Raw genomic sequence first — 27,173 nt, forward strand, 5'->3', positions numbered from 1 at the left:
GACAACAGCTCTCAATCTTCCTGGTTTCAGGTCCCCTTTACACTCTTAAAAATGATTGAGAACCCCAAAGAGTTTTTGTTCATGGAGGCTATAGCTTTCAATATTTATGAGACTAGAAATTAAAACTAAAAACTTCTAAGATTATTTCTATTAAAATTAGTAATACTCCATTACATATAAACATAACATATTTTATGGAAGTAAATGAAATAATTATATTTTCCAGAACAAAAAATATGTAGTAAGAAGAATTGCATTGGTTTACCTTTATATCTTTAATGTCTGATTTAATAGAGGGTAGCCAGATTCTCATATCTGCTTGTATGTTAAATCTGTTGCTGTGTTGTTTGGTTGAAACATATGAGGGAAACCTGGCCTCACAGACATAGAGTTGGAAAAAGGAGGAATATTTAATAGCTTTTTCAGATTCCCGTTTTTGTATTTCTTCTTTAGGTACTATATCAGAATTAGACAATTGGTAGTTTCTTAGAGCTTAGTTACAATGTGGAATCTGAACCCATATCAATGCACTGTTTGTCTTCTGATACATTGAAATCCAGGGGTCTATTTTGTACTTTGAGTGGATCTTTCACCTTGTGATTTTGTAGCATTAAGTTTTGGTCATTAGAAAATATTGATTGACTGAGTCATACAGGTCTTTCAAATGTCACATTAATATACAAAAAAAATCACATTAATTAATTATTATAATCAGACTCACCAGAAAAGTCTTTGAGTATTGGGATTTTGTTAGGCTCATAGTAGTGGAAAAAATTTTCCAGAATTCTAGTTTTCACTCAAAAGCTCGAATTTTATCATTGGCAACAAGTACTGTGAGTTGTTTTCCTTGAAGTGACAGGCTCACTTTATTCATTTTCCAAAAAAATGCTTGCCAAATCCTCAAGTGTTAATAACATAGTTTCTCAGTCATTCTTTCAAGTAAAAATCATGTGAAAAAAAGAGACTAGCTGCAGTTCACAACTCAAAGAGTGTACAAGTGCTTTTCCTCCAGAAAACCATCATAATTAATATCAGCGTTTTATGTATACTTCCCATTTCATTATACTATTATTAAGAGCCAAATATTCCATGGTTGTGATTTAAAAAAAATTAATTCTTACTCTTCATTATGGATCTTATTAAGTGAAATGGAGTGTGTGTGTGCGTGTGTGTGTGTGTGTGAGGAGCATGACCACTAGTAGAGTTTGGTGCCACGGCCTTGATTCCTGCTAAGGCACTACACCCATCATTGCTTTTGCCCATCAGTATCAATGTAGACACAGTGAAAAAAGGCAAATAACTTTGATGTTATTTGCCTTTTATGAAAACAGTTGTTATCTTATGGACTCCATACAATAGGACCCCAGGGATCCATGGACCACACTTAGAGAACACACATTTCTCCCACGTCTGGGGAGTTGCATAGGTCTCAGGCCTATGTTAAATTATGGCTTGTTTATGCCCCTCCACACTTCTAAATACAAGTAAAATCAGGCTAAAATAAGTGTTTAAAGTATCCTAAAGGAAAAGGAGTGTGTATGAAAGGCAGGAGATCTTCTCAGTAATTTTCCCTTGTAATGGCAGGCTGTGATTGTGAGCTGATTATATTCATAAGGATTTTGGTATTCTACTCTTACAGTTTTTTGCAGGTACCTAAAAAAATCCTGTCTTCCTTTCCCACTGGCTCCCCCCACCCTCAACCATCAAGTTACACAGAGTTAAGCTGGGAGGGTATGGTAGAGCAGGTGAGGTTACCCTGAACCAGGGTGACTCTCAGTCACCCCAATAGTTTCCCTGAATCTTCTTACTGTAAGTATGAGTCTGAACTCAGAACCAACAAAGAGCCTCAAATATAAATTAAATCAAACTTTTCTTGAATCATAAAAGATAAATTAACTATGTCTGTTGACCTTCAATAGGTAGTGGAACAGATCTAAGTCAAGTAACGCCAACGGACATCTTATCCAGCAGTCAAGTGTTTGAGGATAACATTACACAATCTCAACATATGCTAGTGGCCGAAATCATGGTGTCAGGTATGAATAATGAGTTCTCCAGTACAGCTTTGTTTCCAACAATTTCCATCCTACCAATTAGAAATTCTGTATTATCTCTCTAACTTAATGTTGGCTAAAGCTACACAAAGCTATTGAAGCCAAACTTTGGACTCCAACTTTGGTCCTTCTTCTCTTCTGAACTGTGTGCCGAGGAAGATGGCTCCATATTAGACTGGACATGAACTTTTCTCTCTGAGACTCTTTGGACTGAACCTTCCTGGAAGAAATCTAACTTGGAAACAAAGGTGAAAAATAGGACAGAACAGATCGGAGTGTATTCCCTCCACACCTATTATTTTTGGTATTTGACCCATCTAACAATACTTCAGGTAGTGTAAAAGTAGACAGTAATTGATAAGCAAATATAGGTCGTTTGCTTCAGCTGTTCCAGAAAGCCCCAAAACAGCAAATGTTAGTTTTTTTCCTTCTTTATGGCACATTTACCCTGTTTCCCCGAAAATCAGACCTAGCCGGACCATCAGCTCTAAAGCATCTTTTGGAGCAAAAATTAATATAAGACCCAGTATTATATTATATTATATTTTATTGTATTGTATTATATTATATTATATATCTGGTCTTATATTATAGTAAAATAAGCTGGGTCTTATATTAATTTTTGCTCCAAAAGACACATTAGAGCTGATGGTCTGGCTAGGTCTTAATTTTGGGGAAACATGGTGTCACCAAAATGCTGTTATTTGCTCAGCATGTAACAACTTTAGGGAACCTAATTCTTTTATGTTTTATATTCACTCATGTGGCCAGTGGTTTTCAAAGGGGTTTAGTTCAGCCCTAGGTCTTCTGCAAACTCTACCCCTTCTCCACTCCAGGTCTCTGCCCTTCAATTAGTGCAACTATACTCTGAAACATTTTATTTATTTATGTTTCTGAGTAAGATTTTCACCAAAGTGTAACTAAAAATAAGTTTGAAAACTCCACAGTAGTACATTGCATACACTTAACAAAGTGCTTGTCCAACTTTTGTGATCTACAGACTACTTTGACAATGTACGAGTCCTTGGACCTCTTACCCCTCCTTATAAGAACTTATCAGTGTGATTTTTGATAAAATAAAAGAAGTGGATATTTTTAGTAATGATAATTTGTATGGAGCTTTAGAATTTACCGTGTTGATCCTATCACAACACATCATTTTACAGATTTGAAAACTGAAACTAAGAAATATTGTTAGTGACTTGACCAAAGATTTTTGAAAATTATGACCAAATAATTAATTCATCTGAAGAAAAGAAGTACTGGAAAACATTGTCACATTAGGAATATTATTCATTTAATGATTATTTATTTGCCAAACACCATGCTAATTGCTGGGTATACTGTGATGAGCTAAAAAAAAACCCCACAGTCTCCAAGGTCGCCCTTTGATGTGGAGACAAAAAGTATTATGGAATAAAACAATATAAATAAATATTAGCAGTACAGAGAAACTTTCAAAGTCATTAGGGATCCCTAGACATTCATAAAGACTAATGTTTGGGAGACTCAAAGACCAACATGAATGACAGATAGTCAATTAGGCACATGGGTCGGATAGGGGAGTGTTGAAATGGTCAAAATTTGGAATACATATATAATAGGCTGTGTTTGGCTTCATACCTGGAGACTATACTTTGCTGTGTGAAGAATAGACAGAATTGATTGCCTTGGTGAAAATTACCTCATCTTTTCATACCTGGATTTTGTTCTATTTTGTCTTTGCCTGTAAAGTAGCAGTTCTACCTGTGTTAGGCTAAAGGGTCTTACTTCTATTTTGTAGTGAGATTTCATTTCAACAAAATATCTATACTGAAAAGAGTTTGAAAACTCTTTTGTATTTTAGGTCAATATATTCTTATTCCCTAAAGGTACACAGACATATAGCCAGTAGGTCTGTGTGCAATATGGCAAAGGGATTCAATCATAAAAAGCTTCATGGTCAAATTCATTAATAAAATAAAAAATTCTTACTGTGGCCTATTGGGCCCTAGATGAACTAGCCCTTACACATCTCACCAACCGAAATTTGTGCCCTTCTGTCCTCCACTTTCTATGGCCTGGTTCAGTTACCCTGGCCTTACCTGTAATAAGCAGGTATTATGTTCTTGGCCCAATGCTCTTTCTAATCCCTCCAAGTCCTGCAAATTCTTCAGATCTCAGCTTCATATGCTCTTGCTCAGAAAATCTTTCTTAGTCTCCTGACTAGGTGAGGTAAAAGCTACTTTAGCAGTTCTCTTAGAACTAGGTATTGTTTCATGATAGTGCTTATCACACCCGTATTTCAATAATTAATTTTGCAAGAAAGCAGAGCCCGTGTCTATATTTTCTACCACTGTATTTTTGGCCCTCATTAGGATCTGGTATGTAGTAGGTACTTTTGATTATAATTAATATTACTAACAGGCCCCAGAATTTTTTCTGGTATGATAAGGTTAATTATGATTCAGGCTGTCACAGCATTCTTCTCCATCATCCTTATTTTGATACGCATAATATTTTATAATTCTCAAAGGATTTTTTTTAAATCCCTTTCTTCATCAATATTCATGTGACATAGACTGGACAGAAATTGCCAACCTGTATTTTAGAGAAGAGGAGTGTGAAGCCCAGCATTCCTTCTTTCCAGAGCTAGTTTGTGGCAGAAAGAACTTTGGCTATCACCCATCCCTCCAACAACTACATATGCATGCTTTCCATTATGCAAAGCTGCCTTGGATTTTGCAAGTTACCAAATAAATCCTAAGTCATATTCCAATTTAAGGTTTAAGTGATTTAAAATGTCTTGAGTGATTGGATATTGTCCACCACACACTCTGAACAGCGTTGTGATTTGGGAGCTTGCCCTCCAAATAGATGCCGAAAAAACGGGTCATCGATTAGTCTGAAGTTATCCATCGCCAAGAGTCATGAGTGACAGATGACTAAGCAAACCTGAAAGGCCTGTTTTCCCATAAGAGAAATCTCACTCAAAGTACTAAGCAAATCAAACGCAGTTCCCCAATGTCTGCATTCACATGGCACTGAACCCGAATTAGATCATTTAACTTCCTTTAATTTATGGGAAAGTTTGAAGGGCTTCTTGACCTCTTCTATACTCATATGAGCAAACTTACTAGTGAATAGACAGATGACAGTTTATATCCTACTGTGGTATGTCAGATCTCCCCAACTCTAAAAGAGAGAAGGCATTTGGAGAATGGTTATATACATGAGGAGTTAAAGGGGGAAAAAAAAAAAAAAACCTTGCTCATGTTTATGATTCAGCATACAACTCTGTCCCCTGGGGCATTTGCATTTCAGTGGAGTATGAAATGAAATGATCCATTTACAGCATTTAGTTTGTATGGTTCATGACTTTGTAAAAGTGCCTTGAGGTTTGCAAGTCACTGCATAAATCTTGATAATAAACATGCATTGTGACATACATATTCTATTATATGAAACATAATTTTAGTTAATTGATAATAAATCTTTGTGATTGAATCTCTTTGCCATGTTGGTACATAGAGCTACTTGCTATATATTATCCTGTGTGTCTGTGTGGGATAAAAATATACTGACCCCTTTTGTATGTCATAATGCTTGGAAAGTCTCAAATAAGTAACAAACCTTTTGAAATTTGAGTCCATTTACTCTTAGCAATTTTATAATTCAAATTTTAAATGCTTTTAACAATTGTAGATAAGGTCACACAGGGCTGTTCGAACTCCAAACAGTTCTTTAAAACTAAAGATTTGTTGAGTACATGTAAATGGAAACATATGGCTTGCAGATCCTTTAATATCGACATAGCTTACAGGTCAATAGTGTTTCTATTTGGAGGTTAACCTGTCCCAAAACTTGAGAAGAGAAGTGCTGGAATGCTCTGTAGAACCGAGAACATTAACGCCCATTTTCTCCTCTGAGGTCTGGAAATAATCTGATGGGGTTCTCACTGTTTGCAGATGACGACGACTGTGGTCCTGTGGGATGTGGAATACACTCTCAATGTGTGTCCGAGGGAGAATTTGCTATGTGTCAGTGTTTGAGAGGATTTGCTGGGGATGGAAAAGTATGTTCTGGTAAGAGCAAAGGCCAATACACATAATTGTGGAAAATAGTGAACCAGAAACATTCTCTCAGATCATATGGGTTCAAAATCTCCAGGAGTTATGTAATCGGCAGGGTTGAATAAATTATTTGGTATTAGTTAAAAAGCTTATGGATGACATGTATAGTAAATATGAAACATATAATGTGTCGTTACATTACTTTGAATTTATATTAAAATTGTGTGATATAAGCAGTTGCCATTAAGGAGAAGAATGTATCATCAATTTCAGAAGAGTGAATTTGAGTTTAAGTCAAATTTATAAATTCAACAATTCCAATAAAAAAACAACTTTTTCCTCCCCAAAAGCTTAGGTCGTAAGTTTTAGTTTGATGAATAGGTTGTGATGAATAGCTTTCTATTTTATATTGATAGCCTCAAAATTTTAAGTAGTGATTACTGTAAAAATCTCAATTCTTATGGTCTGACAAACTTGTGGTCTTATGGTCTGACACTCTGGCAAAAAAGTGATTTATTTACGAATACTTAGCTAATCAGACATGTGAGAAATCTGTAAACACTGATTCAGATATGAACTTCATGTCCACGACACAGGGTTTGCATTGCATTTGCAAACAGTCTCTGTAAGTGGCTGAATGATCGTATATAAGATTATACTTATGTTTTCCTCGTTTATACCAGGATTGCTTATATATTTCATTAGTTCATCATTTGCCCGCAGATATAGATGAATGTGAGATGAGTATCACAGTTTGCCCACACCCCGCCTCCAAGTGCATCAATACTGAAGGCAGCCATGTCTGCCAGTGCTCTGAAGGCTACCAAGGAAATGGGACTCACTGTCTCGGTAAGAGGACATGTGCCAAGGTGGGTGGGTGGAGGCAGGCCTCGGAGAATCACGAAACGCTCTGGGTGTGGTGGGCCAAGAAAAGACATGTACATTAACATGGGGTGATGTACATGTTACGACTAAAAGAGGAGTTGGGTGACTTGTTTAAACTGATATATTTCAGTTCTTGGTGCATAGTCAAGTTTGTGCCCTTGTGCTATTCTTGCACTAATCAGCATCGAGACCCTGCAGAAGTTATTTACCCCTCTGCCTTTCTAATTCTTTCTCTGTGGCTGAATGACACCAATGCCTCATCAATATTCCACACCTTGAGCCATCCTGGGGGGAATTGAATGACATTTTCTTTGTCACTGAATTTGACACTTGAGCTGGGGTGATCTGTAGAGCTGATGTAGGTTTTACTGTGCGTGTGGAAAGGAAAGGAGGTGTGGTTTTGTGAAAGGTCTCCTCATGTGGCTCTTGATAAGTTCAATAGATGAAAGATTCAAGCCACTGACAAGTTAGATACAAAGAAAGAATGATTAAGACCTGTTTCATAATCACCGTCCTCTGCCAAGGCCTGGGTGTGGCTTGCTGGGTGGGAGTTCACTTAGGAGATGTCTTGTCCTTTTCCAGGTGTCGGTAGCATGGTATCACCTCACAAGTGAAGACCTGCCTGAAGCTATTGTAGCCCAGGGAAGTGGTTATCTGAAGTTTTACAGGGCTTTAAAATGTCTCTGTCAGTATTTTCTTTTCCTTCTGAAAACATAAAATTCTTTTCACAGTGAGTGGCAGATGCCCTGATAAGAAACTAAAATTGTACTGCTTTCTCCTACATGTTGAGGTTAAAGATGAAATATCAGTCATAACTACCAATTTTCTGGATCTGGTCGGTTTAAATCAGACCTTTATCAGATTAGTTTTGTGGAGTCCACAGACATCTGTAAATGCTCTTTTTAAGCACATATTTGGCTGTCAGTCAGGAAAATGTCATTGCTCTAATTAAGCAGGCTCGTAGATAATTTAGACAAACAGGCTCTATATTTAATTTACTTTGAAGAGAAAGAAAGGCATACTTTCTTGGATGTTTAAACTCATTAGATCCTGGATTTTCACTCTGTTACTAAACCACCTCCTCCCAGTAGCAAACATGCCATGGGGTATCATGACCCAGCCTGCCCCATGGTAGCAGGGAGCTTGTTCCTGTCCTCTTCTCTCCCCCTCCATCTCCATTTCCCTCTTCCTCTCTCTCCTTCCCTCCCTCTCCATATATATAAAAGTGCTGCTTTTATTTTTATTGTTAAGAGCCGTTGTGTTTCTTGGCCAAGAGTATGTCTTTGTTTTTGTTTCTTGCAAAAGCTCTCTCTCATCCTCAAGGTGATAGTTCATAGAGATAAAAATAGGAAGTCAGTAAAACAAACAAACAAACAAAAACTCAGTTTGAACCATTCAGGATAGCAATTCAATGTGACAAATATTTAATTGGTCTCTATTAGTGCGAAGGCACAGTACTAGGAACTATGAGGAATAGCAAGATGGTGAAGGCAGTCCTTGCTTGCGAGGAGAATATGATCTAAAAGAAACACAGCTATGGTAAGTGGTGAAGAAAGGTATGCATCATAAGAAAAGTAAAAGCTACAGTGGAAGTTCAGAACTGGAAGAAATATCTGTTTGAGGTAGTGGGGAAGACTTCATGGAGGAAGTACCATTTTGGATGGACCTTGGGGCATGAATAAATTTTTATATGGTGGAAATATGAAAGGGTAGAGAATAGTCTAATTGAGCACTACAAGTAAGTGTTAGGTTGTGTGTGAGGGAAAATAGAAACTGAGGCTGGTAAGATGGTATCTTAGTCTGTTGTATAGACTGGGTAGCCTAAACAACAGACATTATTTTTCTCAGTTCTGGAGGCTATATGTCCCAGATCAAGGTGCTGGCTTATTTGGTTCCTGATGAGGACTCTCTTCCTGGCTTACAGATGGCTGCCTTCTTGCTACATATACACATAGACTTTCCTCTGTGACTCGGGGGGCGGGGGGAGAGAGAGAGAGAGAGAGAGAGAGAGAGAGAGAGAGAGAGAGAGAGAGAGAGAGAGAGAGAGAGAGAGAGAGAGAGAGAGAGAACAAGAGAGAAAGAGAGATATCTGGTGTCTCTTCCTCTTATAAGGACACCAATCCTATTGGATCACGGCCTCTCTCTTCTGACTTCATTTAACTTTAATTACTTTCTTATAGGCCCTTTCTCCAAATATAGTCATATTGGGGGTTAGGGAGTCAACATATGAATTTTGGGGGATACAATTCAGTCCACAACAGGTGGGTTGGATTACATTTGTGGAAGACTGGAATCATTGGGGTTTTCCTTCGCTAGACCACCCCGTCAAATAGAAATATGTCAGTCCCATATGTAATTTTAAATTTTCTAGTAGCCACATTGGAAAAAGTAAAAAGAAAAAGGTGAGATTAATTTTCATAATATTTTATTTATTCCAAAATATCCAAAATATTAACATTTTAATATATCAAAATCTGGTGTGGATTTTACACTTAGAACACATCTCAGTGTGGATTAGCTGTGGTTCAGGTGCTCAATACTCACAGAGCAGTGGCTGTCACACTGGGCAGCACAGCTGGAGGCAACACAGAGCAGCTGGCAGCGTTGGAGTCAGGTGGGACAATGATGGGTGACATGGCTCAGGAAGATTAATCTGACACTGGTGCTTAGGAGTGCAGTGAAGGCAAGTGGGAAGCAGGGGATGTATTAAGGCTAATCTTATCATAATGTCAAATTGAAGGGAGGAGGGAGCTACCTCTTAGGGTGGTGCTAACTAGGAAGAAAAAGGTGGGTAGTTCGAAAAAAGTGATGAGCTAGTTTATGTTTATATTCAAAAGGCAAAAATGTTTTCTTTGTTATGATCTGAGCTTCTAAATGTTTGTCTAGAGATAGTTCATCAATCTCTAATTTTCTCACTTTGCTGATCGTGTTGGGAAGTTTTCTTTCCTCCCAAGCTGTCAGGAGTTTACCTGACCGGGCATGCAGCCATGGGACCCAGTTCATCTATGTCACCAACACTCATGATAAAACTTTTGGATCTAAAAATCCAAAAGTACTCAGTGTAGAGCTCTGAGTCATACAGCATGACAGAAGTTGAAGGGGCTCCCCTTCTAGGATGTTGGGTTTTCCAATTGTATGACCCTATTTCCTCCTCTACACCCCCATTTTTCTCTTCCTTATCCCCCTTTTTTTTCTGCCAGATATTGATGAGTGCCAATTGGGCATGCACACCTGTGGGGAAAATGCCACGTGTACAAATACAGAGGGAAACTACACCTGCATGTGTGCCGGCAGCATGTCTGAACCTGGACGGATGTGCCCTGGTATGTTGCTGGGTAATCTAGAACCACGTGGAAAAGCTTGATTCCAGAAAATTCTGTACCCCAGTGTATTTGCAGTAGTGAGTCTAGAAATCATTTGGTTCAATCAGGCTGGAGAGTTTGCATTCCTGATTAAGTTGATGCTGGGTTTGAGATGTGAAATGGTCCAAGTTTTTTTTAAATTTAATAACATCTGCTATAAATCCTATTTTATTACTCACAATTCAGTGAAGGTAGGAACACAGGTGGTTCTCCTTAACTATGCAGCTAATGTCTTGATTTGTAATGTTGATTTCTTGGGCTGCTGGAAAAATTCTGCAGAGCTAGATAGGTTGGGGAGGGTGTCTGGACTTTTAGCATTTTGAAGCACTTAAAAATATTACTTTAAAAAGTTGGTATTTCTTGATCTGATTTAGAACTCTAGCTCTTTTTTCTTTCTATTTAAATGTTCCTAATGGTTGACTCCTGCTTCCTGAACCCTCTCTCCATAACGCAGTATCTTCTCACCATCAGCAACCCAGAAGGGGACTGGCTTCACCGACTCCGGACACCAGAATCTGGGGCTTTTCTCTGCTACTGCAGGCTATTTACCTCTGAAAGCAGAAAACATCCTAATAAAGGAAAATTCTGTGCTCGCTTGTGTCTCTGTTTTTTTAACACATTATTTTCTCAAATAATTTGCTCTTCTAAAAATATTGAAAACCTGCTAATATTTATATAGTCAGCTACACACCCTAATGTTCTCCTTTTAAAGAGCAGTGAACCGTTTAATGAAAGGGACTTTACCACTATGGCATTTCCTGTGTATGGTAACATTTCTTTTCTGTCAACGTGACTCGTCTTGTCTTTGAGGGTTCCCCTGAAAGTTAAATAGTTTTTAGAAGAAATCACTGTGCAGGAGAAATTTTTGAGATTCCCACGACACGGGGGGGGGGGAATAGACTGTATATTACTGGGTGGTTTATAAGCCATAAAGACATACTGTGGTTCAGTGAGACCCTCTTAAAGCTAGCTGTCATTTCACAGTTAGTGTGTGTTTGTGGATGACAGATGTGCTTTTATAATGAGATCAGTGACTCGGCATTCATTCGGTGTCTTAGGATTGACCATTCTCTTATTTGCCTCCAATATGCTTTATGTCAAATAATACTGAACCTAAAGAAAGAATGGCTTGCTTCCTGGTGAATAACATAATGTCTGGTTAGGAAAGCGAAACTACTGTTGCTTTGACAGTTCTACTGTCCTTAAAAGATACCAAATCACAAATAGTTCACAGAAACTAGTTCTGATATTGATACAGGTTTTCCCTGGTATCCAAAAGTAGAGCGTTCCTACGAAATCTTTCATAAGCTGAAATGGCGTAAAAGTGAAGGAGCAGTTACTGCTATTAATTTATATGGAAAAAATTTTTGAGTGTTCCCAGACCCAAAAATATAACCTACCAAATATGCTTAATTACGTCCAGTTTTACAGTAAGTGCAACACCCTTACAAGCTCTCTTCGGCTTTTCTGATACCTTAGCACACATCTTGCTAACAGAGGCACAAAATAAATGGAGATGAAGCCCAGGTGCTCACAGACAGTTAAACAAAGCTCTGGTAGCGTGCTGCTGAGGTGCTGAGTGTGGTTCCTAGGGAAGGAGCTTGGTGGGGCCACTCTCACTGCTGGGGTGCTGCCGCAAATGCCAAACACTGTTTCCACTTTTCAGCTTTGTTTTGTAAAAGTGAAAATCCTCTTTGGTTTTGTTTGAGTTAGCGAAAATGAGCATTAATGTAGGTCTTTCGTAAAGCGAGCTTTTGAAAAGCAGGGAATACCTATACCCAAAGGCCCCTGATTGCTTCAGAAAGTAAAAGTAACATCTTTGATTGTTCTAGACTCGACCGCCCCCTATCATCGCAGGGAGGATGGCCGCCATTCTGTGCGAAACAGTTACCCAGAATGTCCCCCGTCCCATGCCGGGTACTGCCTCCATGACGGAGTGTGTATGTACATTGAAGCCGTGGACAACTATGCATGCAAGTAAGTCTGGCTGTCCTGACAGTATAGCGATGTGACATTGCATCCCATTACTTTCAACAAATTTGCAAAATTTATATTAAGGAAATGTTTCTATAATTAGGTTTCTCCTTAGGGAAAAATGTAATTATACATATGTAAATTGTGTGTGTATTGCACCCTCTCTGCATATCGTCTCCCACCCCCACCCCTTGCAGCTGCTGCCAGGGGTAAATATAAATTTAAGGAATTGGTGATTTTTCCCTTTTACTTAAGTAACTTGATGTTGCTACTGGTACAGTCTGGGGATTAAACTTCTCACTTTGGTTGAAAAGCTTAGGTTTGTGAAAGAATTCCTTGAAATGTTGGTGTATTTTCTGCCAAATAGATGGAGACCATCCACAATATGTTTCTGAATTTATGAAAGTGTTGTGTATATTCACACTGGACTTCTTGTCTTCAATTCTCAAAACTAATATACATGTGTTTTTTTCTTAATTTTCTCATAGTTGACATTTGTATTTTGTTGTTTAGTGACTGCTGGATGCAGCCACTGCTGCGTTTTGCTCTTTTTTGTTGTCGTCATTGTTTGTTTGTTTCCATGATGATTTCACGTGGGCAGTGTCGAATGGAAAAGTAGGTTCAAGGAAGCCCTGAAACCATGAGGCCCTCCTGCTGTCCTCACTCAGAAAGCCTTCCCCTTGGAGTCTTTCATAAAACGACACTCCCATGTCTAGTTCTGCATCAAATTTTACTTTTTCTTACTTTTATATTTTGAAGGCAATATGAGGGAATTTAATAGGCCCCCTATGGCTAGACTCCTGACTCACCTGACAGTTTTCTCTGTGCCTGAGGAAGGAGTGATAAAATATTCTGATCCTCATGAATAGATGCTATAAGCTTAAAAGCTTTTATTATTTTTATCAATGGTAATCAGCATAGTCTAAATTATTAGAAAAAAATAAGTTATAATCTGTGACAAACTGTATGGCTTTGCATTACAAATTATGTCAGCCTGACAAAAATAATGAAAATGTTTATGAATATTAGCAAAAATGACTCAGTTCTAATAGACATCTACTTTCATATTCATATCTGCATGCTGTAATTTTCTAACCTCAGATAAATCTAGTACTAGTTATCCTTGATTTTGATAATAAGAATCAAATTGTTTAACCTGTTCATGGGTTCTTATTATCCCAAATAATGAAATTATGAAAACAAATGTCCTAGTTTATTAGGTCACTGCTTGTTTTTCTCTAATACTTTAACTTTGGGTTAGAAAAGACTTTATGATAATATGAAGAGTACTGCAGGGTTATATACCGGGTTTCCCCAAAAATAAGACCTAGCCGGCCAATCAGCTCTAATGTGTCTTTTGGAGCAAAAATTAATATAAGACTCGGTCTTATTTTACTAGGACATAAGACCCAGTCTTATATTATGTAATATAATATAATTATAAGTTATATAATTATATTATATAATATAATATAAGACTGGGTCTTATATTAATTTTTGCTCCAAAAGATGCATTAGAGCTGATTGTCCAGCTAGGTCTTATTTTTGGGGAAACATGGTACTACAATTAGTACGTTATTTTTATTTGGACCTGATAATGTCAATTTATTAAAAGATTTATGAACTCTTTAGCAGACTATTTTTCTTTCTGTCATTAAATCCTGATGAAAATATCATAGTCCTCTGACAATGTTTTAAGCACGTGATGCTACAAAATGACAAACTGGAGGTAACACTCAAATTTAAGGACCTTTAATCAAAAGCAATTGAAAATATTTCCAGAGTTCCCATTAGTCTGGGTCATAACATAACTTTATTTTTGAATTTAATAAACATGTGGTTTAATGACGCAAACATTCAACACTTGCCTCCTCCGACCTGGTGACCTCACCTTGTATTTTTTAAATTCCATAATAACACATCTCCAGGGAGCTTACTAGTCCAACTTTAATTAGAAACACTTCATAGGCCTCATTCCATGCAGAGTGTTCCTAATGCTGCAAGCAGGTTTATAAAGGGCGCTCTTCCTTCCTTGCTTGGGGGCAGTGGACGCTGCCCTCTGAAACAGGGACTGCTGCTGCCCAGGGATGCAGGGATGTTAGGACTGGAGTCTCTATGTTGAGGATCTTCCCTCAAGGTTCCCTGGATTGGCAATTCTCAGAAGATTCCAAACCTTCTGAGCTCAAAAGAGGCCCTCACTCACCCTGGTTTAGCTTTGAATCAACCCACACCTTCCTGGGGACGTCTTCTCCAGACCTCAATTCCACAGCACTGGTGCTGTGAAATGTTTCATGATAAAAGGGACTTGTGGTCAAATCATTTTGAAAAAGGCTTCACACTCTAGTGTTCAATTCTTGATTCATGGTACACCACATCATGTGATAAAGGCTTGACCTTTATTTAGTCCATAATTTCTTGAAATTATTGGACCATAGAAACTGAAACATATTTGGCCAGGGAATCTTTTGTTTGTTTTAACAGAAGAACTCATTAATAACCCAAAGAACTAGTAGTATGTGGTCCACCCTTGTGAATTTGTGAACTCACATAGGCTCTGATTTGCCCACCTGCCTTGGCCTCCAGGACTCTTGCCGGGTAATTGTTATATTCCTCAAGATCCTAAAATCTCTGAGAGGCATGGCTCATTAATATCCAACAATTTAAAAATGTCCACTAGGCATTGATAGTAAATATCTGTAACCACAGATAGCTAGCATTAAAACAGTATCCAGAAAATCCTGGAATCACTTCATAGTCCTTTATGCTGCCTACCGTCAGATCTTTCCATCTCTTGCATGGTCAGTTCTAAAAGAATAACTTTTCAGAGATGCATGTTGCTTAAAACCCTTTTTGGAAGCAGCCCATTGTCATAGTAACACAGGCTTTGAAATTAGGGAACGATTTGAGCAGAAACTGCCACTCATGAGTTGTGTGACCTGGTACAAATTGTGTAACCCCTTTGAGCCTCACTTTTCTCATCTGTAAAATGGAAATAGGTCATCGAAAATAAAACGAGTAAAAGTGCCCCTCACAGTATTGGACAAATAAATTGCTTAACAAATGCTAGATCCTTCCCCACCTATCTCTGACTCTCCAAAGCTCCTAAAAGTAAGTCAAGGTAGAACTATGGCAGAATCTACATCTTCTGGAGTTTCATCTAAATCTCTTCTCACCATAGGGGCTGGTATCAGTTCTCTGTGTATTCAGTCCTTCAAGTCCTTTTGGAATAAGGTGGGGCCATGAATAAATGAATAGTTGATCCAGGGCCAAATGGGAGAGATTCCTAACAAGTGAGGGTTACAAAATATTTAATAGGATTTTTTAAAAAGATTTATGCTCTTGTGAAGAATTATAAACTACAGTTTTTCTACCCAAGATCCTGATAGTTTCTAGAAGCATGCTTCCCAGTAGATGGCAGCATTGTTTCATTTACTTTCATCTAAAGATTCACAATGTTGGCTGTAGTAATTCTAGTAACAATTTCACTAATGAAGCCGCAGGATGTTTGCCGGTGAATGCCTCTTTTTTCCTCCATTTAGTTTTTCTCCCTGCAAGAAAGTAGGTAGATGCTGAGAGCTTTTCTCTTGGGCCTGTGATGATTAAAAAAAAAAAAAAAGAAAAGAAAAGAAATGTTTCCTCCATAGACTAGGCTTTCTTTTTCACATTATTTTATAGCCTGGTCTCAAGTGAAGGACTCTGCTTTCAAATTCTTCCTTCCTTTGAATTTAGATTTCATTGCAATCTGACCAAACATTTGTTCAAAAACTCTCTTGGCTCTTAGGGCAGAGTTGCTTTGTGTTGGTCTTAAAGGTAGCTCCTCAGGATTTTAGCCTAAGAGTGATTGATCTTTAATCAATGTTCTGCAATGCCTTACAGAGGCAGCATGCAAATAATCCCCCATCAATCCCAGGGCAAACAGACAAAAGGGGAAGTCCATGCAGCATTAACTTGTAAAGCAGAGTGCTTTCAGCTGACCCCTAATGGATTTTCCATGTGCTTCCAAAAAGCTGAGTCTGGAAATGCAGAGGTTGAGAAGCGGCTGGATATTGAGTCTGAAACATAGAGGAGCTTTTGGCCAGGGCTTACAGCCGACCTCTGTTTGTGTGTTGTCACAGCTGTGTCGTCGGCTACGTTGGAGAGCGATGTCAGCACCGAGACTTGAAATGGTGGGAACTGCGCCATGCTGGCCACGGCCGGCAGTGGAACATCACCGTGGTGGCTGTCTGCCTGGTGGGGCTCGTCCTGCTGTTGCTCCTGGGGCTGTGGGGCGCTCACTACTACAGGTGATGCTTTCTGCCCAGTGGCGCTTTCAGCCTCTTTCTAGCCCCTCCCAGGAGAACCCTGCTTCCTTCAGAGGAATTTCTTCTACAATCTTACTACGTTACGTGTAAGAAGCGGAGTAACAGTTAAAGGAAACAACAAATGGTGTAGGATTCTTGTGTTCTAAAACATCAGTAGTTTTCCTCTTCTTGTTCCATTCCAGTCTTTGGGCACACACCCCTGTAGTGTATGGGGTTGTTATTTAATAATGCATTTTTGTACTCTGCTTTTTTTCTTCACCCACTCACCATCACCTGCTCTTTCCCCATAGCCTGCATAACTGTCTTTTTTTTTTCATGATGGCCCTCCATTGGGTTGATTTCCCACAAAGTATTAACGTTTGATCAAGAAAAATCAGTATCTTCCCCAACTTTGAAGGAAGTTTCCAGTCCTTGGATTTTGTTGTTTTCAGTAATTTCAAGTTAAAAGTTAGAAACTGTGGAACAATATTTATACATTTAATTTTTTAAAAAATTAGCACTACGTTAGGGTGAAGGTATAAGCATCACACTGCTCATTTTCCGTTTTCTTAAAAAGTAGGACAGCATCCTCCACCCTCCAAATGTTGGAAAACATTTTATGTACTGCTACAGTTTGTGCCGTACAAAATCAGTGAGTCATGACTCTTTGGGGCTGAAAGGAACTTTATTGAATTATCTAATTTGATCTCATCATTTTATGGCCAAAGAACCTAAGACCCACTTAACTAATAGGTTCAATTCTCTGGGAATATATGGAATACCTACCACCATCTGCTGGTAAAAATCCAACCACACTTACTAGTTCTACACAACCACTCGGGTGGCAACTGTCTTGTATTATGGAGGACTCAACCTATCATCCAGCATCTAAAACCCTGCTATATCCTAGTGTAGTGGTTAACAGCACAGGCTCTATAATCATACTGCATAGGTTCAAATCCCAGTTCACATTTAAATAACATCAGGCATGTTATCTATTATATTCATTAATTTCTTTTGCTATAAAACAGAGACAAGAGTAGTACTAAAATGTTATTGGGAGATTAATTGAGTTAATCTAAATAAAGAGCTTAGTATGTCTGGCATATAGGACTTTATAGATGCTATCTGTTGTTATTATTATGATTTTCCATGAACTGTAATCTTCCCCCAAAGAGTCACTTGTTCCAAACCCTTTTCCATCTGGAGACACAAGATTCTCAGGCACAATTTGAAATTTTAATTCAGAGGTCCATCAGTAATCATTGTATCAATACTTTGTAGCCTGATATTCAATCAATATCTTGGATGTCTGTAGAAAAAATGTTGAATAATCAATGCTTCATCTCATTAGACAGAATGCCAAAAGAAAAGTAAATGCTTGGCAAATAGTGTAGAAAAAAAATGGAACAAGAAACTATGTGTGCCAAGAAATTATGTGTGCCATAATTATTAAGCATTTTTTTCTTACTCTATGCACTGTGGAATAGTAAGTATGTTTTATGTTCTGTTGATGTTCTTCAGAGCTCTGGATTGAATGCCAAAAGCCAATTGATGGCTTTTTTGACTTAGAATTCAAAGACCAGCTCAGGTGAAAGATGACTGTAGATTTTATACACAAATAAGTATGTCTTTAGCCTCTGACATTCATATGCATAAAATCAAAATTGATAAGGATTACTTCTTCAAAAAGAAAACTCATCACAATCCTGTTTTTCTTGTTGCTGAAATGCACTAGAGTTATGAGGTTCTTTCTGAACAAATCTATGGTTATTTACCGAGCAGTTCTGGTCAGTGGAGCTGCTTACCCCACCACAAATTTTCAACTATGAGTTTTGACTGTATTTGTACTGTAGCTGTATCAGTTCTGATAAGATAAAATTAAAACTGCCAGTCCAAATATTGCCATGTCACTAAAGTATGCCAATAAATACAGCTCTAGCATTGAGTTTTTAAGTTAGGCATGAGAAGTGACTTTTTTTTTGTATCAGCTCTTGCCTGTTTTGTCTAGATTGTTTGACACTATTTGTCTTGTATATCTCTCAAAAGATTACTGTTTGTGGAATTAAATAATTGTTAAGATATTGTAATATTATTACTTCATAAATCCAGATTTCTTGGAATGACCCACTAGTTGGAAAATCAAAATGAAATAGTCTGTTACAAACTGTAACTTTGCAACTTTGGAACTGATTATATTAGCTCTTGCTTCAATTTTTCCTTGATGCCTTTCATTAAAAATAATAATAACCCACACCATTTCCTGCTATTAGCCATTACATTGAATTCACACCTCCTGGGACAGGGCTTTCACAGCAGCCCCTGCTTCCTATTGCAGCCTACTGGACAGAGGTTTGCCCTCCTAGAGAGAACTGGGCTGCTGTGGGCCCAAGACAGCAGTGCTGTTTTGGAATCTGGATGATGATTTTCACCACCATGCTTCCTTCGTTGCCTTCCTTATATGGCTGCTCCGTATGTTATGTACCTATCTCTCTTCCTCTAGAAGCCAATGCTTTGAGCACGGGGATCCCACCTTAATGCTCGATCTCCCTGCCTTTCACTTTTTCCCTCTAGTGCATGACACCATGCGTTATATAGACTTAGTGCTTAATGTTTGTTAAACAAATAAGTATTTATAAAACTGGATTTGGAGTCAGGAGACCTAGTCTATTTCCTGGTGTGGCAACTGTGTGACAGTGTGCTCTTGGGTCTTCCACTCCTTGTGTTCTTGCCTGTAATGCCTGTGAACAGGATTGCAGAGGGCCAGTGGAACGAGCCGAGGCATTGCGTCATTATAACCCAGCTCCTGGGCTGCCCCTGCTAGGTATGCATCTTGGGTGAGTCACTGCCATCTTGCAGCCCCAGGGGCTTCACTTGTAAATGTAGCTAATATAGTGTGTGTCACACAATTGCTGTGGTACTGTTTTCACAGACCCTCATCCCCACCAAACTCGAAGTCCATTAGGGTGAGATTTTCTTGTTGTTTTTCCATTGCTCTATCCCCAGTAGTAGGACAGTGCCTGGGACATAGTTAGTACTCGATAGATCCGCCCATGGATGAATGCATGGGTCACCACTCCCCCACTTGTGTCCCCACCCCACCCGCCTCGCAACTCACCGAACCTTGGGAAAAGAGAAACATTATCTGGAAAGTTCTATAGAAAATAGGCCTTAAGAAAACCAAACTTATGTTCCTGGTTTTTAAAAATATTTCTTCTCTCCCGTGCATTTTAAGTACCTAAATTTCAATAGCAAACATAATTGTCCCTGACCATCACTGAGTGGGTTACTGTTGGTTTTGTTTTGTTTTGAGATTATCTCCCATTTTGTTTTTACTGCAGGACTCACAAGCTACCATCAAAAAATCTAAAGAACCCTTATGAAGAGTCGAGCAGAGATGTGAGCGTTAGCAGGCCTGCAGACAGAGAGGCTGCGATGTCCTCCTGCCCCCAACCTTGGGTAATGTGACCAAAGTACATGAAGCAAGAAATTGGCCTTATATTAATCCCAGTTCATTTTTTTCTCGTGCTTCACTGACTTCAGAGACACTGAAATCTGTTATAGCTTTCAGCTGGTGTTAATGTTAGTCAACACCACAATAACTGGGGTGGTCCTGGGTGGATGGTGGGGTTAGGGGAACTCTGCCCTAAATTAATGAGGCAGGCTAAAATAGTGCAAAAATATAATGGCACAAGACATTTACGGAATCTTCTTTTCTATTATGTAGTTTCTTCTTGTAACTTATATTTTCATATGTATGCGAAAAGTCTCCCAATTTTTAGGTGATTCCCTTTCAGATGGGTGTCTTAAAAACCGAAGATTATGCTCCCAATCTTCATATTTCTTTTCTCAGAAACATGTTAAGTTCCTAAACTCCAGCAGCAAAATAGTTGCCAGATTAGCAAATAAAAATACAGGACACCTAGTTAAATTCATACTAATATTGAAAGTTCTAATTTAAATTCAAATTTAACCCTGTGTCCTGTATTTTACCAGGCAACCCTGTGTACTCGAGTTCAAATTGCTTCATAGCTCACCCCTTGAGGAATTGGTGCTAGAACACTAGAGGGCAGACTTGGGACGGGCTAAACTCTCTTGAAACTTGGAAGTTTTGTTTCCAGAAACCTGTCCGAGATAACTTGACGGGTTCTCTGTGTACTGTACTGTTGGTGTTATTTGTGGGATATATTGTGGGAGAGGCTAGAATATATGGTAGGTCCATGGGGAATTTAAACCTGTGGGCAAACAGGGAAAAGGTTATTAGGGTGAGGTCCTGGATGGGGAAAGGCAACATCATTTCATCCATTCCCCAGCCTCCACTTCACGTGCATTCCCAGAGAAGAGCTTTCCTTTAGCTACACTTTTGATTAAGAAGGCATCATCTGTTGCTGCCTGTTAAAGTATTCGGCATATACTTATTTTTGGGTTGAACCTGAATATGGAAATCCAATAAGCAATGTGAATTCTGGCCTTACCTCCCACCACCAATCGGCTGTCTAATTTTCAGCAAGTCACTTAACCCTTTTTACCTCTCAGGACACCAAGGGATTTGGATTAGATGAACTCTAAGATTCCTTCTGTCTCTAGAGATTCCATAAGTGTGTGATTCTGGGTGGGCGTAGCTATAGGATGTCCTCAGTTCTTGGAGGCCTCACGACTTCGTGGACTTCTAAATGATCCACATTGCACTTGCCAGTCTATATGGCATTTCATTCAGGTTTTGGGTAGCAGGTTTAATTCCTCTCACTTAAATCTTGGGAGAGAAGAAGACACAGTCTGCATGTATCTACGTTTTTTAAAAAATCAAAAACACTTGCTGCTGTCATGAGCAACTTGTTGGCTCAGCGCTGTGTTCAGCAGACTGGGGCTGCCGAGCTCAGCCCTCCTCACTGTCATAACTGATGCCGACACCAACTGCTATGGCAGATATCAGTGAGAGCAGGAGAGAGCTGAGTACCCAAACTAGGAGGAGAAGCAGCAGAAACAAATCTGGTTCCATCAGCTGCCATCAACATCTCAGTCCAGAATTCAAGGACCTATGTTTTCTTCTGACAGAGAGACATGTGGTTGGAAAATTTGCAGTGCAGAGCACTGCATTTGGACTTAAGCCAAAAATAATGGGCACCTGCCCTTAAACAGTGGGTCATGTATTGATTTTGCAAAATCTTGCTGTAGGGACACCATTAATGAGAAGGAAGATGATTTGTGCTGTGAAGAAAAAGAAAAGGAGAACACGTGTTCAGGGGATCCACCCTTCCAGGACCAACACTCCTCTCCCCAATCGGCTCCACTCATCATCCTTTTCTACACTTCCCTCAAAGAGAAATATGAGCACATTTCTTCCATTCCCTTTTCCTCATTGTATTTCTGAGTTACGGGCTCCTTCCTACCTGGGGTTGCTGGAGCGGGGGGCGGTAATTTCTGAACCAATGGAGTATGATTAGCCAAAACCTTGGGCAGTCCCTCCTCTGAGTCACTGATCAGCAAGGAAGGACTTCATCAAACTCCATCCTTTATCCTGGAGCATGGAGTAAATTCTTTTCTTTCCTTTTTATCATTGATTGATTTTAACATCTAAATCGTCCGGTGTGAATGTGAGCCAGTGAACTCTGGTCAGCCTGCATTACCAAGTGCCCGATCAATTGTGGATAATAGAAATAATGACAAAAATATCCATTTTGTTGACCAAAAAGAAATGCTGTTTTCTGGGCCTGCCTTTAGAATTCCAGTTTCCAAGCTGTTCAACCATGAAAAAGCATTTGGGGGAATCCCTGCAAATAGTAGTTGCCTATTAGTTACTATTACCCATGAATAACTCCAAATTACTCAGCACTCGGCAGCATGTGTCAATGAATCTTATTAACTGAACACACACGAACACATTTGAAAAGTTGGAGCATGTACATAGATGAGATATTGTTTTTCTGGCCTATTGGCAATGCTTACAACACTTAAGGAATTCTTGGACTGCTTAAAGTAAAACAGAAGACACCCGAGATCCATGATCCAAAAGATGGGATTCTAGAATCCATAGATGGGGCCTGGTTGCTTTAATAGAGAGTAACATAAGGTTGCTAATTGAAAGCTGAATTTTTTATTAGCCAGAGAGACACATTTGACTGGGCCTTTCTGTCAGCTTTTGCCTTCCATAGGACGAACGTGAAGCTGTAGACTTTGATTTCATGGATGTTGAGATAATTTGTGAATCGCAACAACGTCCTTTCTCTCCCTTTTATTCTCTGTAGTTTGTGGTTATAAAGGAACATCAGAACCTCCAGAATGGGAATCAACCTGTGGCCCTCCAGGACGGCCAGGCAGCAGATGTGGGCCAGTTTTTCTCCCCGGAGCCTGGTAAATGGTTATCGTTACTGGATCTTGAATGTTTTCCTGAATGTGAAAAGTCTCACCTAGGCACAGAAAAAAAATAGTTTAATTGTATAAACTACGTGAGAAGCTGAGCTGTGTTGGAATGCCATTGAGCTTTAGAGAAAGGTATTTGGACCGGATTCCTGTCTTCGTGAGGTTACCATGTTCACTCAAAACTCTGGTCACATAACAGTCGGCTACATTGCTGTGAGCAAGCACACAATGAGTGACTCCTTATTTTGAACTAGGCTGGGTTTTGAGGTCACTTTTGGGGTTTGGATTTATATCAGTAGCTGTAGGTATAGTTCCAGTGAAATTGTCAATGACTCCAAGAAAATGTGTTCCATGTTTTAGTAGGAAAGTTTCCTGTGAATTTAAGTTTATCTGGTGGTTCTCCTAAGGACTGGAGAATATTCAAGTCTTATCAGGGGCTGGCGCTCAGCTTCATGCCTGGCCGTTTATGAAATCCAGCCAAGCCGCTGCAAGAAGGGCCGTAAAATCAGTCCAGGTCCTCAGGCTGTTCTGGAGCTCAATCTGCCTCAGGTAGAAATGGAGTTAGATATACTTTGACATAATACTTTCGACATAAGTTGTATTATGATGAACCTCTTGGGCTTCGGCCTCAGATGTCACAAGTCGTAACTTGGGGAACAAGGTTGAATATGATTTGTGTCTTAAGCCTTGAGAAAGGTTCAGAGTAACTTTCAGCCAACAAAAACAGTTCCTCTGCTGGTGAGAGGGGTATTAGTGCACTTACATTTTCTGATATTTGCCCTTCAGAGATATGCATATTACTATACTGTCCTTCTAAGATTGCCTTGTAGAGAGAATAGAGGCTTCTTATCTTGAAAAATTCACTCTAAATTCACCTCTCATATATATGCTGCCATGTAACCCAAATTCAGTAGAACTCTATTTCCCATTTTGAGGAAGGCTCTGGATATTAAGGCACATTTAAGAATTGAATATTAAAAGTACAGTAAATATTATAGTGTTATATATACTGTTACCAGTTTTATTACCTCGATAATGAAAACATTTAGCATTTTCAAAAGTTGCCTGGTTTGTTGTGATTAGTAGCATTATTAGGAAGTACGAGGTTAGACAATTAAGTTTGTGAACTTATTGCAACAATAAGTTCTACCTTTTTTGGTATCACAGGGATTATTCATTATGAATTTGTGCCAACTGGAGACTAACCAAGTTTACTATGTGGAAGTACTGAAAAAGCTGTGTGAAAAAGTTAGACGACCTGAACTTTTTGCCAACAATTCATGGCTCTTGCATCACAACAATGCACCAGCTCACATGGCACTGTCTCTGAGGGAGTTTTTAGCCAGTACAAGTAACTGTATTGGAACTGCCTCCCTGCTCACCTGATCAGGCCCCCAGTGACTTGTTTCTTTACCCAAAGATAAAGGAAATATTGAAAGGAAGACATTTTGATGACATTTAGGACATCGAGGGTAATACAATGACAGTTCTGATGGCTATTCCAGAAAAAGAGTTCCAAAATTGCTTTGAAGGGTGGACTAAGCACTGGCTTCAGTACATAGCTTCCCAAGGGGAGTACTTAGAAGGTGACTGTAGTGATATTCAGCAATGAGGTATGTAGCACTTTTTCTATGATGAGTTCGTGAGCTTAATTGTCAGATCTCGTAATGGAATGTCTTATAGTTACATACTGCTTTTTCTTGAAGACCTGAAAATCATAATTCTTTATTATAAAGATAATCCACTTCAGAGGCACATATGATATAATTTTGCAAGTTAATTAATAGCACAATTATTGGACCAGAATGTGGTTAAATTCAGAAAAGAGCTAAGGACTCAGCTGAATACTCAGGAGTAGATTAGAATATCTCTCATTTTGCTCACTCTGCTGCAACCAGTTTGACCCATTCTCTGTGGACCACTCATATAACTGTCTCCCAATATGAGTGATCACATCCCGATCACGTCCAGCTGTCTCATAAATGCCTGTGGTGAAAGTATACACAGAGATTGGAGGTGGGGAGATAGAGTGGAGAATGAGATAAAAAATCAAGATTGGCTCTTAGCCAATTCCTTCTCTGCTCCTGGAAAAGCCATTAAAATTCAGGCTGTACTAGTGGTAGGCCCATAGAACCATATTCATTGACCTCAGCCAACATCAGTCGGTGCAGGTTAAATGCAGAGCACCACATGGGGAGTGGAGGGCCATGCTAGGGGATAGGAATGTAAGTTTGTTCAAAGCCTAAGCTCTGTTCTCAAGTCATTTTATGGTCCAGATGGGGAGAGAGGACATACACAGAGAAAGCTAAAGAGCAAGGTTGGGTAGTAGAGTCCTTTGAATCATCTTAACCAACCAAGACTGTTTTAATTTTTTAAAAATTGGGACCAAAATGGTTTGGGAATGGGTTCATTTTGTGTCTCATATTTCAGGCCTGTTCTCCAACCACTACAAGTAGGGTCTCTCTTGTTAGACATTGTGAATGATGTGAATACTGAAATTTTCTTTTTTCTTTTGTGTAGGGTCAGTGCAACCAGCATCATGGAGGAAGGAGCCCCAGATGTGTCTGGACACAGAGCAAAGCTGCTGCAATTCATCACCCAGTGATAATGGCTCTGGTCCCCAAGGAAAGGAGTGTAGCTTTTCTCTCCCCTCCTATGGAGTGAGGCCCATTGTTGTGGGGGTTGAGAAGCCCCATTCTCTCCTGTCAGCTAACCCATTATGGCAACAAATGGCCAGGGATTCACCATACCAAAAGGAAGTGACTCAGTGAAAGCTAGAATTGAAAAGGAAGTTAAAGAAGAACAAACTGTATGTGTAGACATTAATACTTTGTTTCAAAAAGTAGAGGGAAAATACAAATTTTGTCTCCATAATTTCTACAACTAATCACCTGATCAGCATCCTGAAAACAAATATGTATTGTGCTTTTGCTTCTTCCTTCAAGAAGTCCCACTGCAGATTTTCAAGTTAGAGTAACGGAGAGAAACACTATGTATCTCATTAGAAATCAAATGGGGGAATATACACTGTGGTGTCTTGAATAAGCAATAGATCCCCTCCTCCTGCCCATTCCTCGGCCCTAGAAGAAATCTAAGGTTAAAGCAGGCAGTCATACTGGTTTGATCAGTTATAAAATAATTTCTTTTATTTGGACAGAACATTTAGCTCAATCTCATGAAATGGTTAGAATATTAAAATTACTGTATGATACATTGTAGGTATTTAACTTATCATTGGTGTGGTCCATGCTGGTAATTTTACAGAATGAGTTATGATAAATTAATGAACCTGATTTCTTCAGAATTAGATGGTTTATTTTTTCTATTTTAAAATCTTTAAATGAAAATATTTTTAAAACATTACCCAAGAGACTTCAGGGTTTCTTAGTCCTTATATCCTTCACTCCACAGAAGTTTTTTTCTAATGAAAATGGTAAAATCCCCTTTTATGTGTTTGCACAGAATTTTTACTTATTTTCAAATATGAGATTGTAAGCAAATTGCAGATTTATTTTCATTATGAATAGCAATCAAATCTTCTAATTGAAATAAAGTCACCATAAAACATGATCATTTTTTTGTATACCTGGTTAAGTCATAAATTATAGTTTATGGGGATGTTAGAGTTGAATCAAAGTGAATCACCAAGCTTGCTATTGTTACTTCTTAAAAAAATAAGAAGAAAGAAAGAAAGAAAAAAGAAATCTCCTTAACTTTATAAATTTCACAAGGTGTTCTAAATAAATTTCATTGTTGCAGCCCAGACATTGTTACTACAATTTGCACAACCTAATGCAGGAACTGGGGATGGTTCAGGGTTTTGGCTTGTTCAGTTCCCTTTATTCATCTTTTTTTCATTTCTCTTCAACTCCTTGGACTTTGGTTATACCAGAAGTCAGCATGAAAAGGAATTGAGGTACATCTCTTCAAGTGGATACTCCTTAGAAGTTTTGGTAAAGGTTTGGTGGTGGGGATATTAACCTATATTAGTTAAATATTCAGTATGACTCTTTTCATCCGTTAATTTAGATTTTCCTGTATTCAGTTTTGCTTTAATTGACAGTTGATACCCTGGATGATCAGAAGACCCATCTTTTATTTCTGATGAGAGAACTGGCCTCAGAAAAACAATAGTCATAGTTTTCCCAATTATGGAAAAATTATATTCTTAAGTGTGAATGTTTTTTTCTTCTTTTAAAAGGGAGG

General features: G+C 38.7%; 1 protein-coding gene across 3 annotated transcripts in view; it reads left to right on the forward strand.

Annotated features, from left to right (window-relative positions):
* EGF (epidermal growth factor) overlaps positions 1–26,924 on the forward strand; it is an 89,318-nt gene extending 62,394 nt beyond the window's left edge. For all 3 annotated transcript variants that reach the window (XM_033105271.1, XM_033105272.1, XM_033105273.1), the window contains 9 exons: positions 1,920–2,036; positions 6,002–6,118; positions 6,830–6,955; positions 10,192–10,314; positions 12,186–12,330; positions 16,443–16,610; positions 19,949–20,066; positions 22,853–22,958; positions 25,488–26,924. In XM_033105271.1, coding sequence (XP_032961162.1) covers positions 1,920–2,036; positions 6,002–6,118; positions 6,830–6,955; positions 10,192–10,314; positions 12,186–12,330; positions 16,443–16,610; positions 19,949–20,066; positions 22,853–22,958; positions 25,488–25,738 — 1,271 coding nt within the window. In that variant the 3' untranslated portion in view covers positions 25,739–26,924. The remainder of the gene's footprint in view (positions 1–1,919; positions 2,037–6,001; positions 6,119–6,829; positions 6,956–10,191; positions 10,315–12,185; positions 12,331–16,442; positions 16,611–19,948; positions 20,067–22,852; positions 22,959–25,487) is intronic.
* Positions 26,925–27,173: the final 249 nt, after the last annotated feature.

This window comes from Rhinolophus ferrumequinum, chromosome 5, assembly GCF_004115265.2.
Source record: "Rhinolophus ferrumequinum isolate MPI-CBG mRhiFer1 chromosome 5, mRhiFer1_v1.p, whole genome shotgun sequence".
NCBI lineage: Eukaryota > Metazoa > Chordata > Mammalia > Chiroptera > Rhinolophidae > Rhinolophus > Rhinolophus ferrumequinum.